Source organism: Rhinolophus sinicus, chromosome 16, assembly GCF_057876585.1.
Source record: "Rhinolophus sinicus isolate RSI-liver-muscle chromosome 16, RSI-T2T, whole genome shotgun sequence".
In the NCBI taxonomy this organism is placed as follows: Eukaryota; Metazoa; Chordata; class Mammalia; order Chiroptera; family Rhinolophidae; genus Rhinolophus; species Rhinolophus sinicus.
This window is the reverse complement of record NC_142516.1, coordinates 1,584,446-1,604,055: the sequence shown is the minus strand read 5'-3', so window position 1 is coordinate 1,604,055 and position 19,610 is coordinate 1,584,446. Positions and strand designations below refer to the sequence as shown.

Below are 19,610 nucleotides of genomic sequence, written 5' to 3'. Positions count from 1 at the left end.
CAGGTACGTGGTGATTCCAGCAGTGGGGGGGGGGCGGGCTGTGCTACATAGGAGATTGTTTCTGCCTCTTCACGGTGCTGCAAGCTCATGAGTTGTTTAAATTAGGTTCTGTTTAATCCTACATTCGTTGGGAAAAGTAGGGTCAGAGTGGACACGTTTGATTATTACATGCTTTTTGTCACCTCCGGTCCGGGCCCAGCGTCACCCACGGCCCGCTGAGGCAGGGGTTGTGGACTCGGGGTATGGGCACGTGCCAGTGACCACGCTGCTGACTGCACCTGAGACCCTGCGGTCAGAGGCTGTGGGCAGGGCTGCGGGGGGCTGGCCGGGGGTGGGGGCCCTGTGCTCTGTCATGGGCTGTGAGCACCTGTGCGTGAGAACACTTAGACCTCTGAGACCTGTGAATTCGAGGTTCCGAAAGGAGCCGCGGGGACTCCTGGTTCCATAGCAGGAAGTGAAGCCCTGCTGGCAACCCAGACCGGCCAGCAGCACGGAGCTCGCCCCCCGCCCCTTCTTTCCAGTCCTGTGTGCAGTGCCCCCTCCGCACCCTGGAAGTGCTAGCCAGGAGCCCCAATCACTTCTGTGGGAGCCATCTGCCTTCCCCACGTCCCTCTGGCTTTTCTCTGCGTTATCGTAGCTACCGGTAGGGTCAGTCAGCCCACGTTATGTGATTTCTTGTCCTCTGCGAGGCAGTGGCGGAGAGTCAGACTCTCAGACACAAAGGACTGGTCATAACTGGTGCCTGGGTCACCTCATCTGTGCTTCAGCTTCTCACGTGGCCTCCCCTTGGAGATGGCTGTGGTGATTCAGCGGTTCGCAGTGGGGCTGAGGCTCGGAGAATGAAACAGCTTTTCTGAGGCTGCCGTGGCTTCAGGACCCACTGCAGTGGACCCTGGTTCCTTTGCTCACCTGAGGTGGTGCCCAGGCATCTCCGCACGCGAGGCCGCAGAAGGCAGGACCTTGCAGGGCCCCTGGCAGTTGCCGCCACACCTGGGGGTCAGCTGCACATGCGCTGGCATCTCCCGAGTGTGGCCAGACAGTCTGTTTTAGGAATGTGCGCTGCCTGCCTGCGGTTTCTGTTCTGCATGCTCCCTGGCGAGCTGTCATCGGTGCCTCTCAGAGCTGGATCGGCTGGCTCCACTGGTGTCTAACGCTGCCCAAACCTGTCTTCCAACAGGACATGTATGGCCTATACGACCCCCGATACAGGCCCTACGACAGCACAGCATCCGCCTATGCCGAGAACTACCGCTACCCTGAGCCTGAGCGGCCCAGCTCCCGGGCAAGTCACTGCTCAGACCGGCCAGCTGCCAGGTGAGTGACGTTTGTACTGCTGGCTGCGGTGGTGACGGGCAAAGACTTGTGTAAAGGGTCGTACAAACCTAGTTCACGTGTGGACGTTTTGTCAGTGCAGGATCCATTTTTAAATCGAATTAAGCACACTGCCACGCAGGCATGGCCATGCTGTCAGCCCGCGTTTGGTGAGGCAGACCCTGCACGGCCCCCGGGCAGGCACCACTGCCCCATGCAGGTGGTTGTGCCATCGCTGAGGCACACGCACGATGAGGTTTGCCGGCTGAGTGTTCAGGCTTAACCTGTGCAGATCCCACCCCACTACTGGTCACAGAGATCCCAGGATTCTCAGGCCAGAACGCGGCTGGCCCTTGGCCTCAAAGCCCATGTTGTCACCCCAACACTGTCCTGACCTGCGAACGTCTCTGTCCTGCTTCTCTTACACTGTCCCGGCTTTGCAATTACAAATGAGAGCTGCTGGAAGAGCCCTGGCATCCTGCCTTGAGCTGAGGACAGACGTAAGCAGGTCAGAGCCCTCCCACTCGGACGTTGGCAGCGTGGGAATGCAGTGGGGCTGTGAGCTTGTTCAGCTTCGCCCGCCTTCCAGCGCCCACCTGCAGTTGTGGGCAGCACGCTGGAGGCGGACCGTCTGCCAGGCGGGGTGTGGCTCCTGACACTCGGGACAGAGAAGGTGTGGCCACGGATGAACTTTGTGTCCCTGCCCCGCCTCTCAACTTCATGGGTTCCTTAGGCTGGTTCTTCCGTGTCTGACAGTGTGTCTCGAGCCAAGGCTGTGGCCTGAGCCTTTGCCTGTTCGGCTGACCCCGTACTTTGCCCCGAGGGATGCACGGACCTGTATGTAGTCCAGTGTTCTAGGTGCTTTATGTGAGAAGGTGACCAGGGTTGTAGCACCTGTGAGTCACCTGCACAGTGAAGGTTGCACTTAAAATAAGCACTGGGACTCACTGAGAGGCTGGGGAGCTTGGAGGAGTGGGGACCAGCGCTTCTGGCCGTTGAGGTTTGCCTTCGCCGGCCCACCTGTGGGTTAACACGGAGCTCCTTTCAAGGGACCCAGCTGGCTCAGCGTTGAGAAGACGCCCGAGCAGACGCTTGGTTGCCCCCACAGGAGTGGCCATCACCCTGACTTACCTGCGGGGTTCGCAGCACCACATTGTGACGGTGCTGACGTCTCCTTTTTCCTGCCTGCTTTGGTTGGGGGTGTATGTACATGTATACGCGTGTGTGCACGTGCGTGCGCGTTTTCACACACAGGTTTAGCGTTGGCTTATCATCTTGTGCCCACTGTGATCACATCCCTGTAGGAACTGCCTGAGGTGAGAGTGGACCCTCCCTAACAGATGGAGGGTTGTTGAGGGCAGTGAGGACATGGCGTGTTCTACGTTTCCCGCTGTGTCAGATCATTTTTCAGGAGCCCGCTGACGTGTGTGCAGGCGCTGTCAGTCTGTGCAGACGGATGTGGCAGCATAGCTCTCCCCTCAGGGTGCTGGGGCAGCGGGTGGTATCCTGTGGGAGCAGCGGGAGGGGCCGCAGGGCCTGAGGGCCGGGCACTCACGCCCAGGAGCAAGCTCGGCTGAGTGCGATGCGAGGAAAGCCGGTTTTGAAAATCAAATATCACCTAAAACTAGCGATGAGAAAATGGAAATGTCATTAAGCCTGCGAAGAATCTCGCTGCCTCAGGTCTGATACCTGGTCTTTGGCTAAGTCCCACCTTTTCTGTGCCATGAGGCAGGCAGGCAGTCCCGTGCCCGTCAGCTCTTGGGCACCGGGGGCCGCCCAGAGGACACAGTGCCGTCTGCGCAGAGGGTCTTAACGTCGCTTTGGTGACTTTTGTATCTCAGTGCCTTTTGCTCTGCTAAGTATGTCAGAAACTTGCGAACCTGCGTTAGCACTGAGAACACGAGAGTTCACAGGTACTTGACAAGCAGTTGTCATTGGCTGTGTGGTAGGGAATCCTGTATGTCATTACTGTTACTGTTTTGGATCTTCTGATGAGATTTTCCAGAGTGCTCTGACGAATGCCTGCTGCTGTGGGGGTGATTTGTGTGGACTGAGACCTTGTCACACTTTCCAACGTAGGTAATTCGTTTTTTAACAGCACTGTGTTTTTTCAGGCAGGGGTACCCTGAGGGTTATCCCCAACCCAGAGGTGGATGGAGCAGCCAAAGTGATTACTATGCCAGCTACTACTCCGGCCAGTACGAGTATGCAGGTGGGAGCAGCGGCCGTGGACGGAGCCAGCACTGCGTGCCCGCCGGGGCTGCTTCGGGACGTCTCCTTTTTATCAGTGTCTATGCAGCCAAGAGTCAGGGCACTGAAAACAATCTGCATGTGGAAATAATTATATTGCTGCTTTGCATTAAGAAATAATACCGTAATTACAGCATTAACGGGTCTTTATCATATTGGCAGTTTGATTTTTTTGGCAAAGCATAATTATCAGTAGTTCTAGAGCTGCCCTACCCACAGGTGGCTATTTCAGTTGATTAAAGTACAGTAGTGCCTTGGTTTTCGAACGTCTCCGTTGACGAACATTTCGGTTTATGAACGCCGTAAATTTTATGGATCTGTGGTATCATTAGATAGTAAAATTCATGCTAAATTTGCAGTTTGAGGGGTTGATTTTAAAGGTTTGGAATGGATTAATCCATTTTTCATTACTTTCTATGGGGAAACCATACCTCAATTTTTGAACGTTTCAGAACTTGAACGGTCTTCCGGAACGGATTATGTTCGAAAACCGAGGTACCACTGTAACCGAAATGAGAAAGTGGCTGCTCTCACACCAGCCACGTGTGACACTCTCCGTGGCCGCCCATGGCCGGTGCCTCAGCACTGCAGGGTGCAGACATAGGATGGTCCCCTCGCTGCCCAGGTGCAGCCTGCTGTCCGGCAGCGTGTGCTTCTTGGTGGCATGTCCCCAAGTGCCCTGCCGCTCTCTGTGCCGGGCTGTGTCCTCTGCTCTTGGTGCATGGAGGGTACCGGGCTGCAGCCCCTCGCTTGTCCCAACGTGGCCGCCCGCCTTCTGCTTCCACAGCCTGTTTCCCCCTTTACATCTGCATCTCTTCAGACCTAAGTCCTGCACACACTTGAAAATTGGTGCTTCTGGTTTGTTTTAATGTTAATGTTTGTTTTAAAGTAATCTTTTAATTTTGAGAGTATTAAAACTTTCTGGACCACGTTAGAAGAGATGTCAGTTATGGGATTATAGTTATGGGATTAACTGTTGAAAAGCAGTAACTGAGCAAGAATTAAATAAAGATGTCTGCTCTCTAGCAGCTTTTTGTCTTTCTAATCACACATATTGAGAGAGAAACGGCCGGTGGCCACGAGGCATTGTACACTGAGGCAGGACACAGCAGGGCCTCTGGTCTCAGCTACATCCCAGGTTGTGCTGGTTTGTGGGAGGAAGGTTTGTTTCGCCTGGGAGCCTGGAAACATTCTTCGGCCTGGGGCGGCGTGGCTCCTGCAGTGAAGGCCAGTGTCCTCTTTCGTGTGTTGTATTAACCCATTGATCCCTTGCTCGCAGATCTGGGTCAGTGGGATCGGTACCCCTATGGCTCTAGACTCAGGGATTCCCGCCACTATGACCGCAGGTACTGGTATGATGCGGACTATGACCAGTACAGGAAAGAAAACTACACCTATGCTGACAGGTGCGTAAGGGGCCCTTCGCTGAGGAGGGCGTGCCTGTAAGAGACCCACAGCTGCAGGTGTGTGTGGGTTCCCGGCGAGCAGCTAGCGTCACGGTCACTGTCTGGAAGGAGGATGAACAGACCCTCCCAGCATGTCTTGCATTGGGTCATAGGTGGAGGACCAGCCTCGGAACGAGGGCCTGGGAGCTGCTGTGCTCCTCTGCCTCCGTGTCCGTGAGAGACGGTGTGACGTTGGCTGTGCACGTGCAGCTTGTCCCTGACGTGCACAGATGGGCTGTGAACTTGGGCGGCCCCGCTTGAGGGTGGGCTCGGACTAGTGTTCTAGGTCAGGACTCGGATGGCGGGGGGCACAGGGCCGTGAGGACCCGGGGGCTGTGTGTGGCGTGCCACTTGGCCCCCAGCGCCCGTCTGTGCCTCCTCAGGCCTGAGAAGTATTGGCGGTACGACCCTCGCTTCACGGGGAGCTTCGAAGATGACCTGGAGCTCCACAGGGACCCTTTCAGGGACGATGGGGACAGGCGCAGCGAGCACAGCGACCACTCGGCCCGGAGCCTGGGCGCCCCCAGCCGCCGTAGCAGCTTCAGCACCCACTCGCAGCAGGTGGGTGGCGCTGTGGGCCAGCGCGTGCCCCGTCTGGCTGGCGTTTGCGGTGAACTGACTTCCCCTGTTGGCTTTGTTTTCTAAGAGTCAGGTTTACAGAAGTCGCAGTGGCACCGCCGGCCCCTACGAGGCCCCGCCTCCGCCAGGCTCCTTCCATGGGGATTATGCCTATGACACCTACAGCGCCCAGGGCTTCCCAGAGTACGGCTACCCTGCCGACGCCGGCTGGCCCGCCGCGGAGCAAGGTGTGTGCGGTCGAGGCCCTGGGCGCCCACAGGTCAGCGCCGGGCGGCGGCACATGCCTGTGGTGAGAAACGGGGAGGTGTAACTGATAGGAATTGGCGATGGCCTAGTCTGATCTTCTGTGCGGTGAGGACAGCTGTGTCACAGCATGCCCGTCCTGAGTGACAGGGCATGCCACGATGGGCTGATAGCATCCCTCAGGCTGCAGGGTGGTTCCCAGGGGGGCCTGAGCGCTGCCTACCTGTCAAGTCCACACCGTGTACTGCATGCAGGCTCGCTGCCTGGCTCTTGGGTGAGATCCCTAGTGCCGACCACTCGGGTCAGCAGTTTGGGAGGAATCTTCTAATTCCCCTCGCCGAACTGTGGGTAGACTTGTCACGTGCCTGACGCGCAATTCCCCTCTGAAATGTTTGATCAAACGCTATTTCTTGAGAACTGCAAAAGTATGCGTGAAGTTCTAAAACAGAACAGTGGACTTTGCTTCTTAAAGTAGTATTTCAGTTGAAAGCCCTCTTTTCTTTCCGACTTGAGCTGTTTCAGTGTGTCATGCTTACTGAGCCCTGTGATACTCAGACTGGAAACTGGGACGGGACCAACGCTAAGAGCACAGAGGGCTGTGGGGCGCTGAGCACCAGGGGGCGCTGCGTCCTGTAACACGTGGTTCTTTTAGGGAGCTGCTTCCCTTTGGAAGAGAACAGGTCTCCTTTTACCCATTTAAACCCCTTTTAATACATAGGCTAAGTTCTGCTTTTTAATGGGACATTTAGCAGTCATTAACTTCCAGTCGAAAGTCTGTTTATTGGGAAGCCTAATCTGACATTCCAGCTCAGAGGGCTGCTGGGAAAATGTAAGCTGTTGATCGAATTCAGAACTGCCAACCTGATGGTGCTGTTTTCACTTCATTTAAATGTAGCCCCATCGAGACCCACTTCTCCTGAGAAATTCTCCGTGCCTCACATCTGTGCCAGGTTTGGTCCCGGGGGCCAGCTCATCAAGGTGATCCCCAATCTGCCTTCGGAAGGACAGCCCGCCCTGGTGGAAGTCCACAGCATGGAGGTGATTTGGGGGCAGAGCTGCGGCGTGCTTGGGCCGCCTGTACACGCTTCGCTGCTGGTCGTCTTCCCCTCGTGCACCATTGTCTGTAAAACACGGCCTTGCAAAATGCTTGTTCCTGTGAATCTTCACCTGAGAGGTTTTCTCATTCTCTTTGGTTATTTTTGTGCTTTTCCTGCCAGATGTCGGCATTTTAAACATCTGCTCTGGTGTTATGTTAGGCTTGGTTTTATTGGCTGCTCACTTTCCTCCAGCGCGTTTCTGATTTTGAGGGCAGGACTGTGTTCATGTTCATTTTACTGGTGATTTTCGGTAATGGGTTGAGGTGCTTCATGAGCTTGTGGCCGTGGGGGGTGGGGTGCCTTGGAGGCCGGTGTGGGGCACCCTGTGTCGCAACCCCACAGACCGCCTCTGTCACACGCCTTGCTTCGGGGGGGGTGGTGAGGGTGGGGATGGATGTCACTGCTTAAAATAAAGTTTGAAAATCATTGTTGCCGACCAGACATGGATGCCCTCCCTGAGGGAGCACCTGAGTCTCCCTAGTGGAGGACAGGCGTCCTCAGGTCAGCAGAGTGGTTGGCAGTGGTGGTGCGTGCCCTGAGCTGCCCTGTTCCCCACCTGTCCCCCTGCAGACGCTGCTGCAGCACATGCCAGAGCAGGAGGAGATGAGAGCATTCCCGGGGCCTCTCGGCAAGTACGTCCCCACCCGGCACCCATGCCGCTGTGCGGTGGCAGTGGCTACGCACAGCCTCCCTGTGGTTGTCGCCATTCACTGAGTGTTGTTCTTTTTTCAGAGACGACACCCATAAAGTGGATGTTATTAATTTTGCACAGAGCAAAGCCACAAAGTGTTTGCAGAATGAAAACTTACTCGACAAAGAGTCTGCAAGTCTTCTTTGGAACTTTATCGTTCTGTTGTGCAGACAGAATGGGGTACGAGTCTTTTTACCTTTAGAACAGCCGCTCTCGTTGGCCTTGAGTCTCAGGAATCCTTGGTTCCCTGGGAGTTGGGCAGGATTTCCATGCCAGGCTGTGCGTGGGGAATGGTGTGCTGTCCAGTTGCTACTCGGGAGAAGCGTCTTAGCAGTGACTTGGGGACGTGGGAGAGAGACGGGTGTGCAGTTGTGGGGAAGGGAGGTTCGGGTCCCCATGTCAGCCTGTCAGGTCCGTCTGGCTCCTGGCTGTGTTGGGAGCGGCTCTGTGTCCTTGTGGTGGCCTGGCGTGCTCATCTGAGGAGGGGGTCCTGACCTGAGCAGTGCCTGTGGGAAGGTCTGGTCGTAGTGAAGCCCTGTTGACCTTCTGTCCCCGCCGCCCCTGTAGACTGTGGTGGGGACAGACATCGCAGAACTGCTGTTACGGGACCACCGGACAGTGTGGCTTCCTGGGAAGTCGCCCGATGAGGCCAACCTGATCGATTTCACTAACGAGGCCATGGAAGAGGCAGAGGAGGAGTCCGGGGAGGCCCAGCTCTCGTTTCTCACGGATAGTCAGGCCGCCGTCACCAGCACCCTGGAGAAAGACACCGAGAGGTTCAGGGAGCTGCTGCTCTATGGCCGTAAGAAGGTGAGTCCCCAGCCTTTGATTTCTGAACGGTGAACAGGTGTGTTTTGGGGCCTTTGCGTCATGTGTGTCTTCCCCCGCAGTTGAGTCTTTTCTTCTTTCCTGGTGGCACGTGATGACATGCAGTCTACTGTTCGCTCTCGTCATGGGAGTTATTGTGACACTTAGCTAACCACTGAACTGCTTTGCAGGATGCTTTGGAGTCAGCGATGAAAAACGGCTTGTGGGGTCATGCTCTGTTACTTGCAAGTAAGATGGACAGCCGGACGCATGCCAGAGTCATGACCAGGTAAAGAGTCTTGCTGGGCCGACTGTGTCTGGGCAGGTCGAGCTGGTCTGGTCACAGCCTTGGCTCTTGCAAGAACACAGGTGCCTTGCTGCTGTCAGAGAGCTGGGGGTCCCACCTGTACTGGGGCACTGTCACAGGCACATGGGCTGCCCGGCCCTGTACCCACACGGCTCTTCATTCTGTAAAATCTCAGCGAGTTCCTTAGTCTTGATGTTTTGCAGCTTTTAATACTGAGCTACGTGCACTTGACCGAGGGCAAGCGTCAGCAGAGCATTAAAGGGGCGGACATGAGACCATGCTTGTGTCTCGTGTTTCAAACCCAGCCAAGCTCCTTTCCTCTGGCTGTCTCTCCCTAGGTTCGCCAACAGCCTTCCGATCAACGACCCCTTGCAGACTGTCTACCAGCTGATGTCCGGGCGGATGCCCGCTGCGTCCACAGTGAGTGGGCTCCCGCCCGGGCTCCCACGGGCCTGCTTTCTGGGGGGTGCTGGCTCCCAGAAAAGCTTTCATCACAGGATGAGCCCGACGTTCCTGTCCTGCCTTTGCGTCTCCTGTGTTCGCTGAGCTCAGTGGGTACAAATTAGGATGCAGCTCTTCCCAGGCCGAGGATGTGTTCACTTGGCTTTCTCTTGGTTGTAGTGCTGCGGCGATGACAAGTGGGGGGACTGGAGGCCGCACCTTGCCATGGTCCTGTCCAACCTGAACAGCAGCGTGGACGTGGAGGCCAGGGCAATGGCCACGATGGGCGACACTCTCGGTGAGGCTGGTGCAGAGTGCGAGGTGCCCGGCGGGGTCTGCCGTCGGGGGCGCAGGGGCCACACGCAGCCCTGAGTTCCTTTGGTGTCTCTGGCATTTTCTGTTCGCATCCTTGGATTTCTGAGAGAATGCCCCTGACTGACCCTTGGCCTGCTTCGTGTCTTTTCAGCTTCGAAAGGTCTCCTAGACGCGGCACACTTTTGCTACCTCATGGCCCAGGTTGGATTTGGGGTTTATACAAAGAAAACCACAAAGCTTGTCTTAATTGGATCCAACCACAGGTGAGGAATCAGCCAAGTGTAGTGGCCCCTGTTTTCCTTAGAGGTAAACATCTTCTCCTGTAGCCAACCCAGAAACCACTGTCCTCGCTGCTTATCATGTGGCAGGACACGCTGCGTCTCTGGGTGACTTGCTCTAAGATTCAAGTAACTCATTTCCTCAACAGTTTGCCATTTGTCAAGTTTGCGACCAATGAAGCTATTCAGAGGACAGAAGCCTATGAGTACGCACAGTCCCTTGGGGCACACGCCGAGCCCTTGCCCAACTTTCAGGTGAGCAGGGCCACTCGGGGTACAGGCTGGTCCCTGGTCCGGCCCCCAGGTGGGCAGGGCCATGCGCTCTTGAGGATTCCACCTGTGGTCTGTGCTGACAAGTCTTCCTTTGTTTGGGGTTCTCAAATTCTTACATGAAAAATGATGATGTGTTTTTGAAAACATTTGAGCTATAATGCTGGAGAACAGACCCTATTGAATTGAGGATTCTGTTGTATTTTGGGTCTTAGTAATTTTCTGTCAGCTATTTTTAGTATTATGGGGACCTTGGAGTGAACGTGAGTGTATAAACACTTGCACAGGCAGGTGCTGGTAGGGAATGAGCTGTGGGGCTGTTGGCGGCTGTACGAGAGGCAGTTGGTTGTCCAGGTGCATGCTGGGTGGTGGCCTCCACACTTACAGGTCCGCTGGCTCCATGAAGGGCGTAGAGGAGAAGTGAGTGTCTTAGCTCAGTTTCTTTTGACCTAAAATACCTCAGGGAGTGGGACCTGGGGCTGTCGTGGGGGGCACACAGGAAAGATGTTAAATGTCCCAATGCTTCTCACTTGTGAGGGGACTGTGGGTGATGTTAGGAAGTGGGTGGGGAAGAGCCACAGGGTGCTGACCTGTTTGTTCGTTTCAGGTGTTTAAATTCATCTACTCCTGCCGCCTGGCTGAGATGGGGCTTGCCACACAAGCCTTTCACTATTGCGAAGTGATTGCTAAAAGCATCCTGCTTCAGCCCCATGGGTACTCCCCTGTGCTGATTAGCCAGCTGGTTCAGGTAATGTCTTTCTGAGTGGCCCTGACATGTTGTGCGGGACCCCTGGACTCGGGCTTGAGCGGGGTCATGTGGGCACTGGGGACTTAGCCTTGTGAACGAGCAGAGATGCTGGAAGGTTCTCGGGTGGCTCTGTGGTGTTCTGCATCTTAGCGTAGGGATTGTCTAGCTGTCCCCTACCAGTGCAGAAACTTAGCAATAAGCTTCAAAGGAAGAGGGAGCCTGTCTCCAGAAATCTCTGTCTTGAGGCGTTTTAGTCTAGCAGTTCATGGCGTGCGGCTTTGGAGCGCAGCAGGCTGAGTCTGGGCCCTGCTCTGCCATTGCGGGCCTGGCTTCTTGCTCTGTGAAACGGGCACAGTGTGACTGGACAGGTGCCCAGCACGTGGTGACCCTCAGCGCCCAAGTGGTCACATCAGTTTCTCCCCCAGGAGCTTCATTTTTGAAAATATGCACACATGACCTAAAAAAAGCTTTTTATCCTATTACGGAACTTTTTGGACGTATATAAAAGTAGAATAGTTAATGAGCCTTTGTCCTCGTCCCCCAGTTCCAGCAGTTACTAACACAAGGCCAAACTCATTTATCTGGATGCATCAGCTCAGATGATGTACGTTTCTAGGTCAGTCCAGCACGTGGATGGGTCAGGTCCCGTCTACGTGGTCAGGTGCCAGCAAATAGGCTCCGCCCCAGGGGCTCTCAGTACTGCTTGGCCCGGGCAAACGGCCTTAGAGGGCAGCCCTCAGCAATTGGCCGGTTCCAGGACATGGTAAGTGTGCAAGGCGTGTCATGTAGCACACTCAGGAGAGCTTAGGCTGCTAACTCACACTGTGCAGCGTAACCCTGAGGACACGTCCCAGGGGAAACCAGATTTTGAAAACGCTTTTTGCTCGCGGTCATGGTGACGGGCCTTTGTTTGCCATGTTTGCAGCTCGCGTCCCAGTTACGACTCTTCGATCCTCAGCTGAAGGAGAAGCCGGAGGAGGAGTCCTTTGTGGAGCCGACCTGGCTGGCCCAGCTGCAGCATGTGGGCAAGCAGGTCCAGGTGGGCCTCTGGCTGTCAGCCGTGGGCTGACGCAGACAGTGTGACAGGTGGCTAGGGCCCCTGTGCTTTTCACCCTGTGGTGTCGGGTAGAAATAGTACCATTACGGAGGTGGCGCGTGTTTGTCAGAACGTCCCCTTTGTGGGGAGAGGCTGTCCTGAAGCCCAGGGTGAGTGGGGCAGGGCACGAGGGCCGGCCTCCCCCACGGCCTCGGGCTGTCGGGAGTGTCCAGGGTGTTTCTCCCTTAGGAGGGTGCTGTGGTGTGGAGTCACGACGCGGCCTTCCCTCAGCGCTGTCCCAGCACACCGAGCTCCGAGGTGGGACAGTGTGATGGCCTGGGACTCGCACAGCCCTTGGTCCTGGGCACTGACAACCCACTGCTGGCGCCACCTGTGCCCAGTGCTCAGGGCTCTGGCCTGGCCGTGCGGCTGCTGCCTTCAGGTGAGCTCTGCGACGGGGAAGCAGCAGGCCACACACCTCTCAAAGCACCTGCTTTCCCACATGGACCGTTGTCATGCAGGGTGACATGCGGGGTCTCAGCTCCCGCTCCCCACATAAGAACGCAGGATATGGTGAGGCCAAAACGGAACACCCACGGAGCCACAGATAGGGGAGTCATGCCACTATATTCTCGCTGGAGGCTGGGTTTGAGACACAGAAAGCAGGAGCCACACGCTCCACAGTCCGCTGTCCACTTCTGTGCAATCTGCAACCCGCACTCCGCCACCTGCTAGCGCAGCCACAGCAGTTATATCAGTGGCCAATGGCTAACTGGTAATAGCTGATGGCCAACCAGTCACAGCTGACGGCCATCTACTACCCGAGCCAGCACCTTTCCATGTGAGGCCGAGAGCCTGGAAACTGCTCCCTGGCACTCTGTCCCCACAACCGTTCTGGGCCCGCTGCCTGGAGAATCAAGGGGACGTTTGGTACCACCCCTCAGTCTCCTGCTCTCCCCCCGTGCTTCCTCTCTGGGTGAGCCCGCCAGGTCTCACGGCTTCGCACAGCCATCGGAATGCAGGGGACCTTTTGCCCCCTGGGTGGAGGACAGTGGACAGGACTCGAGGGCTTGGGGGACACAGAGCCTGTGCCAGGTGGCTGTTGGCCGGATTGTGCTGGGGTCATGTGCGGGTTCGAGCCCAGGCCTCGTGCCTGGAGTATGTGTTTACATTTTCCCGAGTCCGTGGTGACCCCCCCCCCCCCCCGCCATCTTCAGCACTTCTTGCTATGATGATGGTTGGTTGGCTCCTATCGCTTAGGAACATGGCCACGCAGGGTAACGAGTGACAAACTGTAGCCACCACCACCGAGCTCCAAGTGACGAGCTCGCTCAGTGACCTTTGCCTTCCTCCATGTCTCTGTGCAGTGCCACCGACCACGCCCGCCAGGGTGCCGATGTTCGCAGTGCCACCTCCCCTTGGCCCTGTGGATCCAGGGCCTGGCTGTGGACCCCCAGGGTCTGCACTTGGCTTTGCGGAGCCATCTGGGCCTGATCCTGCAGCTCTGTACCCAGGGCCTGGCCTGCCACCTGGCGCGCCATCTCTCCAGGAGAGTGAGCACCTGTTCCAGGATGTGAGGAGCCAGGACCCAGGTGGGTGTGCGAGACACCATCATGAGAGCCGGGGTGCTGGGGTGAGGACCGGGGCGGGGGTGAGGACGGGGCGGTTCCTGTTCACAGACGTGGCTGGCGGGAGAGACTGACTTCTTTGAACTTGAAACAAGTGACATTACTTAATGTATACCAAAGTCCTAGAAGTTGTAGGCCAAATGGGTTAATTGAATGTCACAGCTAGTTTTTCTGGTTACTCGGCTTAAGTGGCTGTGCAGGGCCGGCAGGCAGGCCTTGAGCTACGCCTCGGCTGTCACCTTTGTGCCGCGGGCGGGGGGCTGTGCACCTCCACCTGGAATCAGACTGGCTGGGTCGTGTCCCTGACCTGTGCCTGACTGCTTAGACAAAGCGGAGGGGAGACTTGAAAAAGAAAGCATCTGTGGGGGGTGGTTATCTCAGTTGGTTAGAGCGCAGTGCTAATAACACCAAGGTTGGCGGTTCAATCCCTGCATGGGCCACTGTGAGCTGCGCCCTCCTTGGAAAAAAAAAAAAAAAGCGTCTGCACAGATTTGGGGACATGTGCAGGCTTGGCTTCTGACAGCAGCCCTGGGGAGGTGGTGGCCGTGAGGCCATGCGCTGCCTCTGCACCGTGTCCCAGGAGCTCCCTTCCCCCCACAGGGATGACCCCACACGAGGCACACGGCAGAAACTCACTGGCCGAGCTGAGCGAAGAGGAGTTGGGTGGAAAATTTGATAAACCGGTACTCGCCCGCCTCGTTTAAAGCTGCTTGTTCTCTGTGAACTTCACTGTGTGGGAACCCAAACTCCTTGTTCTATAGTTGCAAGTAAAGAGAGAACACTGAAGATTTGAAATTACCTTTTAAATTGTTTGTTCAGGAGAAGGCACTTCTAAAGTAGCTTGACCCCTCAAATCATGAAGGCTTGGTGGAAAGCACAGATGGGGAAGATAAGAGTTGTAAAAATAGTTACTTCAAGAAGAAATTCCCTTCTGTAGTGAAACTTCCATGTTGATTTTAACTTTTCTAAAATGAAAAACTTCCACAATTTCTATACCTTTCTATGGTAGGATCCCGAAAATTGTCCGTTTTTCTTTTTTTTTAAATTGATTCATTTTATCACACCCGTGTGGTATAAATACCACCTCTGTTTCCTCTGATCCCAAGCAGGAGGGACAAACACTTTTATACCAACCGCATTCTGGAACCTTCTTTACAGACACACAGCTCTGAACACCCGTCAGCGGGTGATTGCTGTAGTTTAAACTTCTGTTACGTGTTTCTACCATTAAGATATTCTGTCCTTGAAAAGGTAAAAATGAGACTGTAGCTGGATCGAAAGCAGAGTCTTAATCCAGGAATAAAGTTCTTTACTTTTAAAATGCCCACCGTCTGCTCTCACCAGTCTGTGCTCAGTGCACCTTCGGATTCCATCTTCCAGCCAAGTCTTCCCACTGAGCTCCAGAACCCACATGTTGAGTTCTGCATCACCCCTTGTTAAGTGCGGACCGGTTCTCCTGCAGTCAGCCCGCGCCCCCACCCTGGGAGCCAGGGCTGCCCTACCTGCCCCACCCTTCACCATAGCCTGGCCTCTGGGATGACCTGTGGGCTGTGCCCCAGGTGAGCCTGCCCCTGCGTTGCTTTGCACAGGGCTCCTCACGGATGCCGCAGGACTCGGAAGCACCTCCCGGCTGGGGGGGTGCCAGCCTGGGTGCCCTGCAGCCTCCGTCTCTGACACCCGCTTCTGAAGGGAAGAGCCCTGTACAAGCAACCAAAACAGAGGCCAAGGAGCCTAAGAAGGTAACCCACAGCCCACGTCCAGCTGAGCCCAGGGAGGGGCCCGCTTCCACGGGTAGCATCTGCGCTGAGACCAGGGCGGGCATTTGGCCTTCCCTACGTAGAAAGCATTCGCATACGCAGTAAAGCACACGAGGGGGCACCAGCGTGGGGTTTGTGCTCGTACCACCGTCCAGCTCAGCCACAGGGCCAGCCTCCCATGGCCTGTCAACACCCGCCCCAGAGGTGACCTCTGTTCTGACCTGGTTACCACCGACTAGTTTGGCTGTTACTGAACTTGACATAAGGCGGTGCGTCCTTCCATCGTCGTGGGTGGTGTCTGCTGTGTGCACCCCTGTCTTACTTGCCTTTCTTCCCGAGGAGGGGACATTGGGACTTTGAGTTTGGGGTTCTCACACATCAGCTGTCTGTCTTTGGTGGCGAGGGCACTTTTTCTCTAGCGTTTGTGCCTGGGGCACGGGCAGCTCTCTGCAGCCTTAGAATGTACTGCCACAGTTTCCTCCGGTGGGGTGCAGGTGACCCTTCTCGCAGCTGACTGAGGGGCACCTGCAGTCCCGCCTGTCCCCATGTGAGGCACTGTCGGGCGTCCGTGGCCACCCTGCTGCTGGGAACCCACAGGCCTTGTCCTTCTGCGTCGTCGTGCTGAGCACGATGTTGTCGGTGTTTCCCTTTAGGGTGGCGAGTCCTGGTTCTCTCGCTGGCTAACTGGGAAAAGGAAGACAGAAGCCTATTTGCCAGATGACAAGAACAAATCGGTGAGTGTCCACAGTGGGGCGGAGGTGTTTCGATGAAGCGTCCGTCCGTGGTGTGCACAGTGCACCTCAGCTTCAGAACGAGCCCCAGCACGTCTTCTGAAGCTTGGAAGTGTCATGTCCTCAGACTATAATTTGGCTTTATCTGCTGACGTTTTCCTTTGCTCCTCACAACGTGACAGATCGTCTGGGATGAAAAGAAGAACCGCTGGGTGGATGTGAACGAGCCAGAGGAGGAGGTACGCTGCGCTCTGTGGCGTGGCCGGGGGCTGGGTTCCTGAGCACGTTTCTGAGCTGCCTTTCCCTCTGCAGAAGAAGGCTGCACCCCCGCCTCCAATGTCCCTTCCTAAGGCTACACAGGCTGCTGCCCCTGGGCCTGGAGGGCCCCCCAGAGCCTCTGTGAACATGTTTTCTAGAAAAGCAGGTAACAGTCAAACTGGAAATCAGTGTTTTGTTGCATAATTTGCCCTGCAGACATACCCGAGTTCAGTGACTACAGCACATGTACTAGCTGGCAGTTTGTCACATGCCGAGTGTCCTGGTGTGTGAGGGGACCCCGAGGGGGGCGCTTGCAGACCGCTGGGTATCTGAGGGGTGGGAGGGCAGAGTTGGTGAGGAGGGGGCCCTCGCCCAAGGCTGGCACCCGGGAAGTGCGCTCTCCCGTGGCCACTCTGTGGACTTGCTCTGCAGCAGCCACACAAGGGTGGAGCCAGGTGGCAGCTGGGTCCATTGGCACGTGGCCTGAGACTGTTCCTCCCCTGCAGCAGGGACCAGAGTGCATTATGTGGACATCCTGAACCCGGGTGGTTCCCGGCGCGCGGAGCCTGCTCTCGCCCCTGCGGACTTCTTCGCCCCCCTCGCCCCACTCCCGATCCCGGCTCACTTGTGCGGACCAAACCCAGGTAGGCGGGCGGGCCGCACTTGTGTCAGCCTGGCCTCTTGACCTTTGACCCTCTCTGCGATCCGAGGCCTTACTCTCCCTTTAAGAGGAATGGCCGGCCAGTGTGCAGAGGGCCTCAGTTCCCTTTCCCTCCGTGCCTGGATATTGGTGCAGCCCAGAGGTGTGTGAAACACAGTGACCCCCTCCCTCCCGCACTGTCTCCTCACAGATGCAGCAGAGGGAGCCCCGCTGGCAGAGGGGGCTGGCAGGGAAGGGCAGGCACCAGCGGGGGGCCCAGCCCATCCAGAGCCTGCCTCAGAGCCCAAGGTGAGTGGCTGCAGCGTGACAGGTGGGCCGTGCTGACAATTTGCCTCTCTCCCCGGCCCTAACCTGCAGAGCTGTGTCTGTTGTGTCCAGAGGACCCCGTTTCTGCCGGAGGTCCTTTTCCTGGTGAATGTGCTCTAGAGATTTGCAAACTAATCACACGTGTTGTGTAGCTATTATATCACTGAAATCACAGTAGGAGAGGGTGTTTTTCATGTTAAAACTATGTGAAATGTAATGGTACAGAATATGGTCTCAAGTTGGATAGATCTGGATTTCCACCCTGGTTCCCCCTTTATTAGCTGAGCAAAGGCCTCAGTTTCCTGCTCTGTGAAATAAGATGACAGTAGCTCCAGGCCGCAGGCCACCGTGGGCACACGGCTATTGGTGTTGGAGCCTCTAGGATGCATCACGGTGATCAGGCACATGCAGAGTGCGTGCTTTTCACGGCTTCTCTGAGGGGGCACGTCCTGTGGAGCGGAGCAGTTTGTCACCTGGGCCAGTGGGATGTGCCGTGTCACTGCCCCGTGTGGGAGCTTGGTAGTTGCTGCATTTCCTATTTTTCTCGGCAGGTTTTAGATTCTGCAGCCTCGCTCCCGGGTTCTGAAGTGCACGGTTCCCAGGGAGGAGAGGTAAGGGGTGCCCACGGGGTGCCCACAGGACAGTGTCCACTGGAGTCTGGGCCGGGCAAGCTCGTACTTGTTGTCCAGTGGCTTCTGTCTTTAGAAAGGAATGTTAGTGAGCAGGACGTCAGTCGAAACACTTTTTAGAACTTGAAAAGTGTTCCTGCAGTCCTCAAAAAACCCGTCTCACTCGTTTGGAACTCGAAATAGTGGGGGCTTGGAGTTCCCACTCAGCAGGCGAGCTCTGCCCTCACCCTGCCACCCCGGGGCTTGAGTTCTCAGGGTCTTGAGGTCCAGCGGGCTCTGGCCAAGGGCTGGACAGACCCCGTCCCCCCCAGTATCCCCACTAATGGTTGTGTTTTACTCAGAGCTGTGCTTTAAAGCAGGAATGTCACGCTCACTCTGGCTTTTCCCCCATTTGAATCCTGTCGATTCTAACGGTTTCAGAAAGGTCTTTGGAATTAAACCAACGGCTTGGAGCGTGACGTGCACGTTGATTTCTTCCTGTCTGTGTTGTGTTCTCGCTGTTTTGTAGCTTTCGCGCTGTAGCTCAGTGAGTTCACTGTCACGTGAAGTGAGCCAGCACTTGAATCAGGTACCTGCGGCTGGCAGTCCCCACTGAGCACAGAGCGGACGGGGCCGCCTGTGCTTCCCATTCAGGGCGCTGTGCGGTGGGTCACTGTGCACTTTGCCGCTCCTGTTAGCCCTGTCACCCCAGCCACCCACCACGTGGCAGGATGCAGTGTTCCTCTCTCCAAGTCTCCTGAAAGGGTGTTAAATATCCAGACACACTGGTCATTGGATTGACCTCCAACGTCCTCACAAATCGATGAGTTTTGTAATTGCGCTGCTTCTGAAGTGGTTTTTCCAGGGAACGGCCCTGGGCGTGGCCTCACCGTGTTGAGTGTGTTTGCAGCCCGCTGGGTCAGGGTGCTCTCTCGAAAGGAAGAATTCCTTTTTCGGATCAGGCACAAGACGGTTTATTACTGTTAGGCCAGGCAGAGTGAAGCAGTGACAGTGTCCTGTGGTCAGCCTGGGTGGGAAGTGAAGGAATACTATTTCATCTTCTGTGTATCATAGCACCAAGCTTTTCTCATTGGCTCAGGAGAAAGGCTTCCCGGGACTTCTTTCTTTGTGTATTAGAACACTGGATTCTGTAGCTGGTCACATAGCTGTGAAGTGATCAGAAGTGTCTACTAACTGCTTATGCGAACGCTGATGGCCGTGGCTGTGCATGTTCTGGCTTTGGGAGCCTCTGACTGCACGCTGCTCTGATTGTCACCATTTCTCTGTGACCCACTAAAACATTACATCCAGTGTCGCAAGAAAGCTCTTCGATCTGCTTCTGTGGCTCACTTAAAAGCATTCGCAGTCCTGCTCAGACATAGCATAGTATCTGCACTTGTCAACGGGACACAAGTGCTATGTGACGTTGTCTTGCTGAGGTGTCTCTCTGGTCTCAGGCTCCCGGCGCCCACCCCCCCGCAGGAGGCCCTCCCGGGGCAGCAGTGCCCTTGTACAGCCCAGCGCAGTTCACACAGTAAGTGCCCTCGCTTCCCCGGGGCGGGAGTGGGATGAGGCCTTTCCCCCCCGATGTGACCTGATTCCCCGGCTCTGCCGCTGTGCTCGGGGCCCCACGGGCCTGGGGCTCACCTCTGGTGCTGGCCTTGGCTGTTCTGGACTGTCTCCTTTGATTTCTCTCTGTCTGCCTTCTCTCTTCTCCCCCAGGCTTTTGCCTCTAGACTGTAGACTAGCTGTCAGGTTGGGGGAGGGCTGCGTGGGGGCACAGGTCTGCATGGGGGCACAGGTCTGCAGGGGCCTGCGTTCAGGACGGAAGATGTCACCTGAC

The 19,610-nt window shown here is 56.1% G+C and overlaps 1 protein-coding gene across 12 annotated transcripts in view; it reads left to right on the top strand.

The window, feature by feature from the left end:
• SEC16A (SEC16 homolog A, endoplasmic reticulum export factor) overlaps positions 1-19,610 on the top strand; it is a 31,295-nt gene that overhangs the window by 9,367 nt on the left and 2,318 nt on the right. For 7 of the 12 annotated variants that reach the window (XM_019756742.3, XM_019756748.3, XM_088793149.1 and 4 more), the window contains 28 exons: positions 1,178-1,314; positions 3,426-3,523; positions 4,841-4,967; positions 5,390-5,567; positions 5,653-5,812; positions 6,724-6,866; positions 7,496-7,557; positions 7,658-7,796; positions 8,184-8,426; positions 8,615-8,712; positions 9,069-9,150; positions 9,352-9,469; positions 9,638-9,749; positions 9,914-10,019; positions 10,642-10,782; positions 11,708-11,821; positions 12,068-12,260; positions 13,186-13,410; positions 14,047-14,129; positions 15,036-15,185; positions 15,857-15,937; positions 16,117-16,173; positions 16,247-16,358; positions 16,699-16,836; positions 17,044-17,141; positions 17,711-17,770; positions 18,297-18,356; positions 19,225-19,301. In XM_019756742.3, coding sequence (XP_019612301.3) covers positions 1,178-1,314; positions 3,426-3,523; positions 4,841-4,967; positions 5,390-5,567; positions 5,653-5,812; positions 6,724-6,866; positions 7,496-7,557; positions 7,658-7,796; positions 8,184-8,426; positions 8,615-8,712; positions 9,069-9,150; positions 9,352-9,469; positions 9,638-9,749; positions 9,914-10,019; positions 10,642-10,782; positions 11,708-11,821; positions 12,068-12,260; positions 13,186-13,410; positions 14,047-14,129; positions 15,036-15,185; positions 15,857-15,937; positions 16,117-16,173; positions 16,247-16,358; positions 16,699-16,836; positions 17,044-17,141; positions 17,711-17,770; positions 18,297-18,356; positions 19,225-19,301 — 3,392 coding nt within the window. The remainder of the gene's footprint in view (positions 1-1,177; positions 1,315-3,425; positions 3,524-4,840; positions 4,968-5,389; positions 5,568-5,652; positions 5,813-6,723; positions 6,867-7,495; positions 7,558-7,657; positions 7,797-8,183; positions 8,427-8,614; positions 8,713-9,068; positions 9,151-9,351; positions 9,470-9,637; positions 9,750-9,913; positions 10,020-10,641; positions 10,783-11,707; positions 11,822-12,067; positions 12,261-13,185; positions 13,411-14,046; positions 14,130-15,035; positions 15,186-15,856; positions 15,938-16,116; positions 16,174-16,246; positions 16,359-16,698; positions 16,837-17,043; positions 17,142-17,710; positions 17,771-18,296; positions 18,357-19,224; positions 19,302-19,610) is intronic. The other 5 variants (XM_074331352.2, XM_019756744.3, XM_088793148.1 and 2 more) reach the window with 2 other exon arrangements.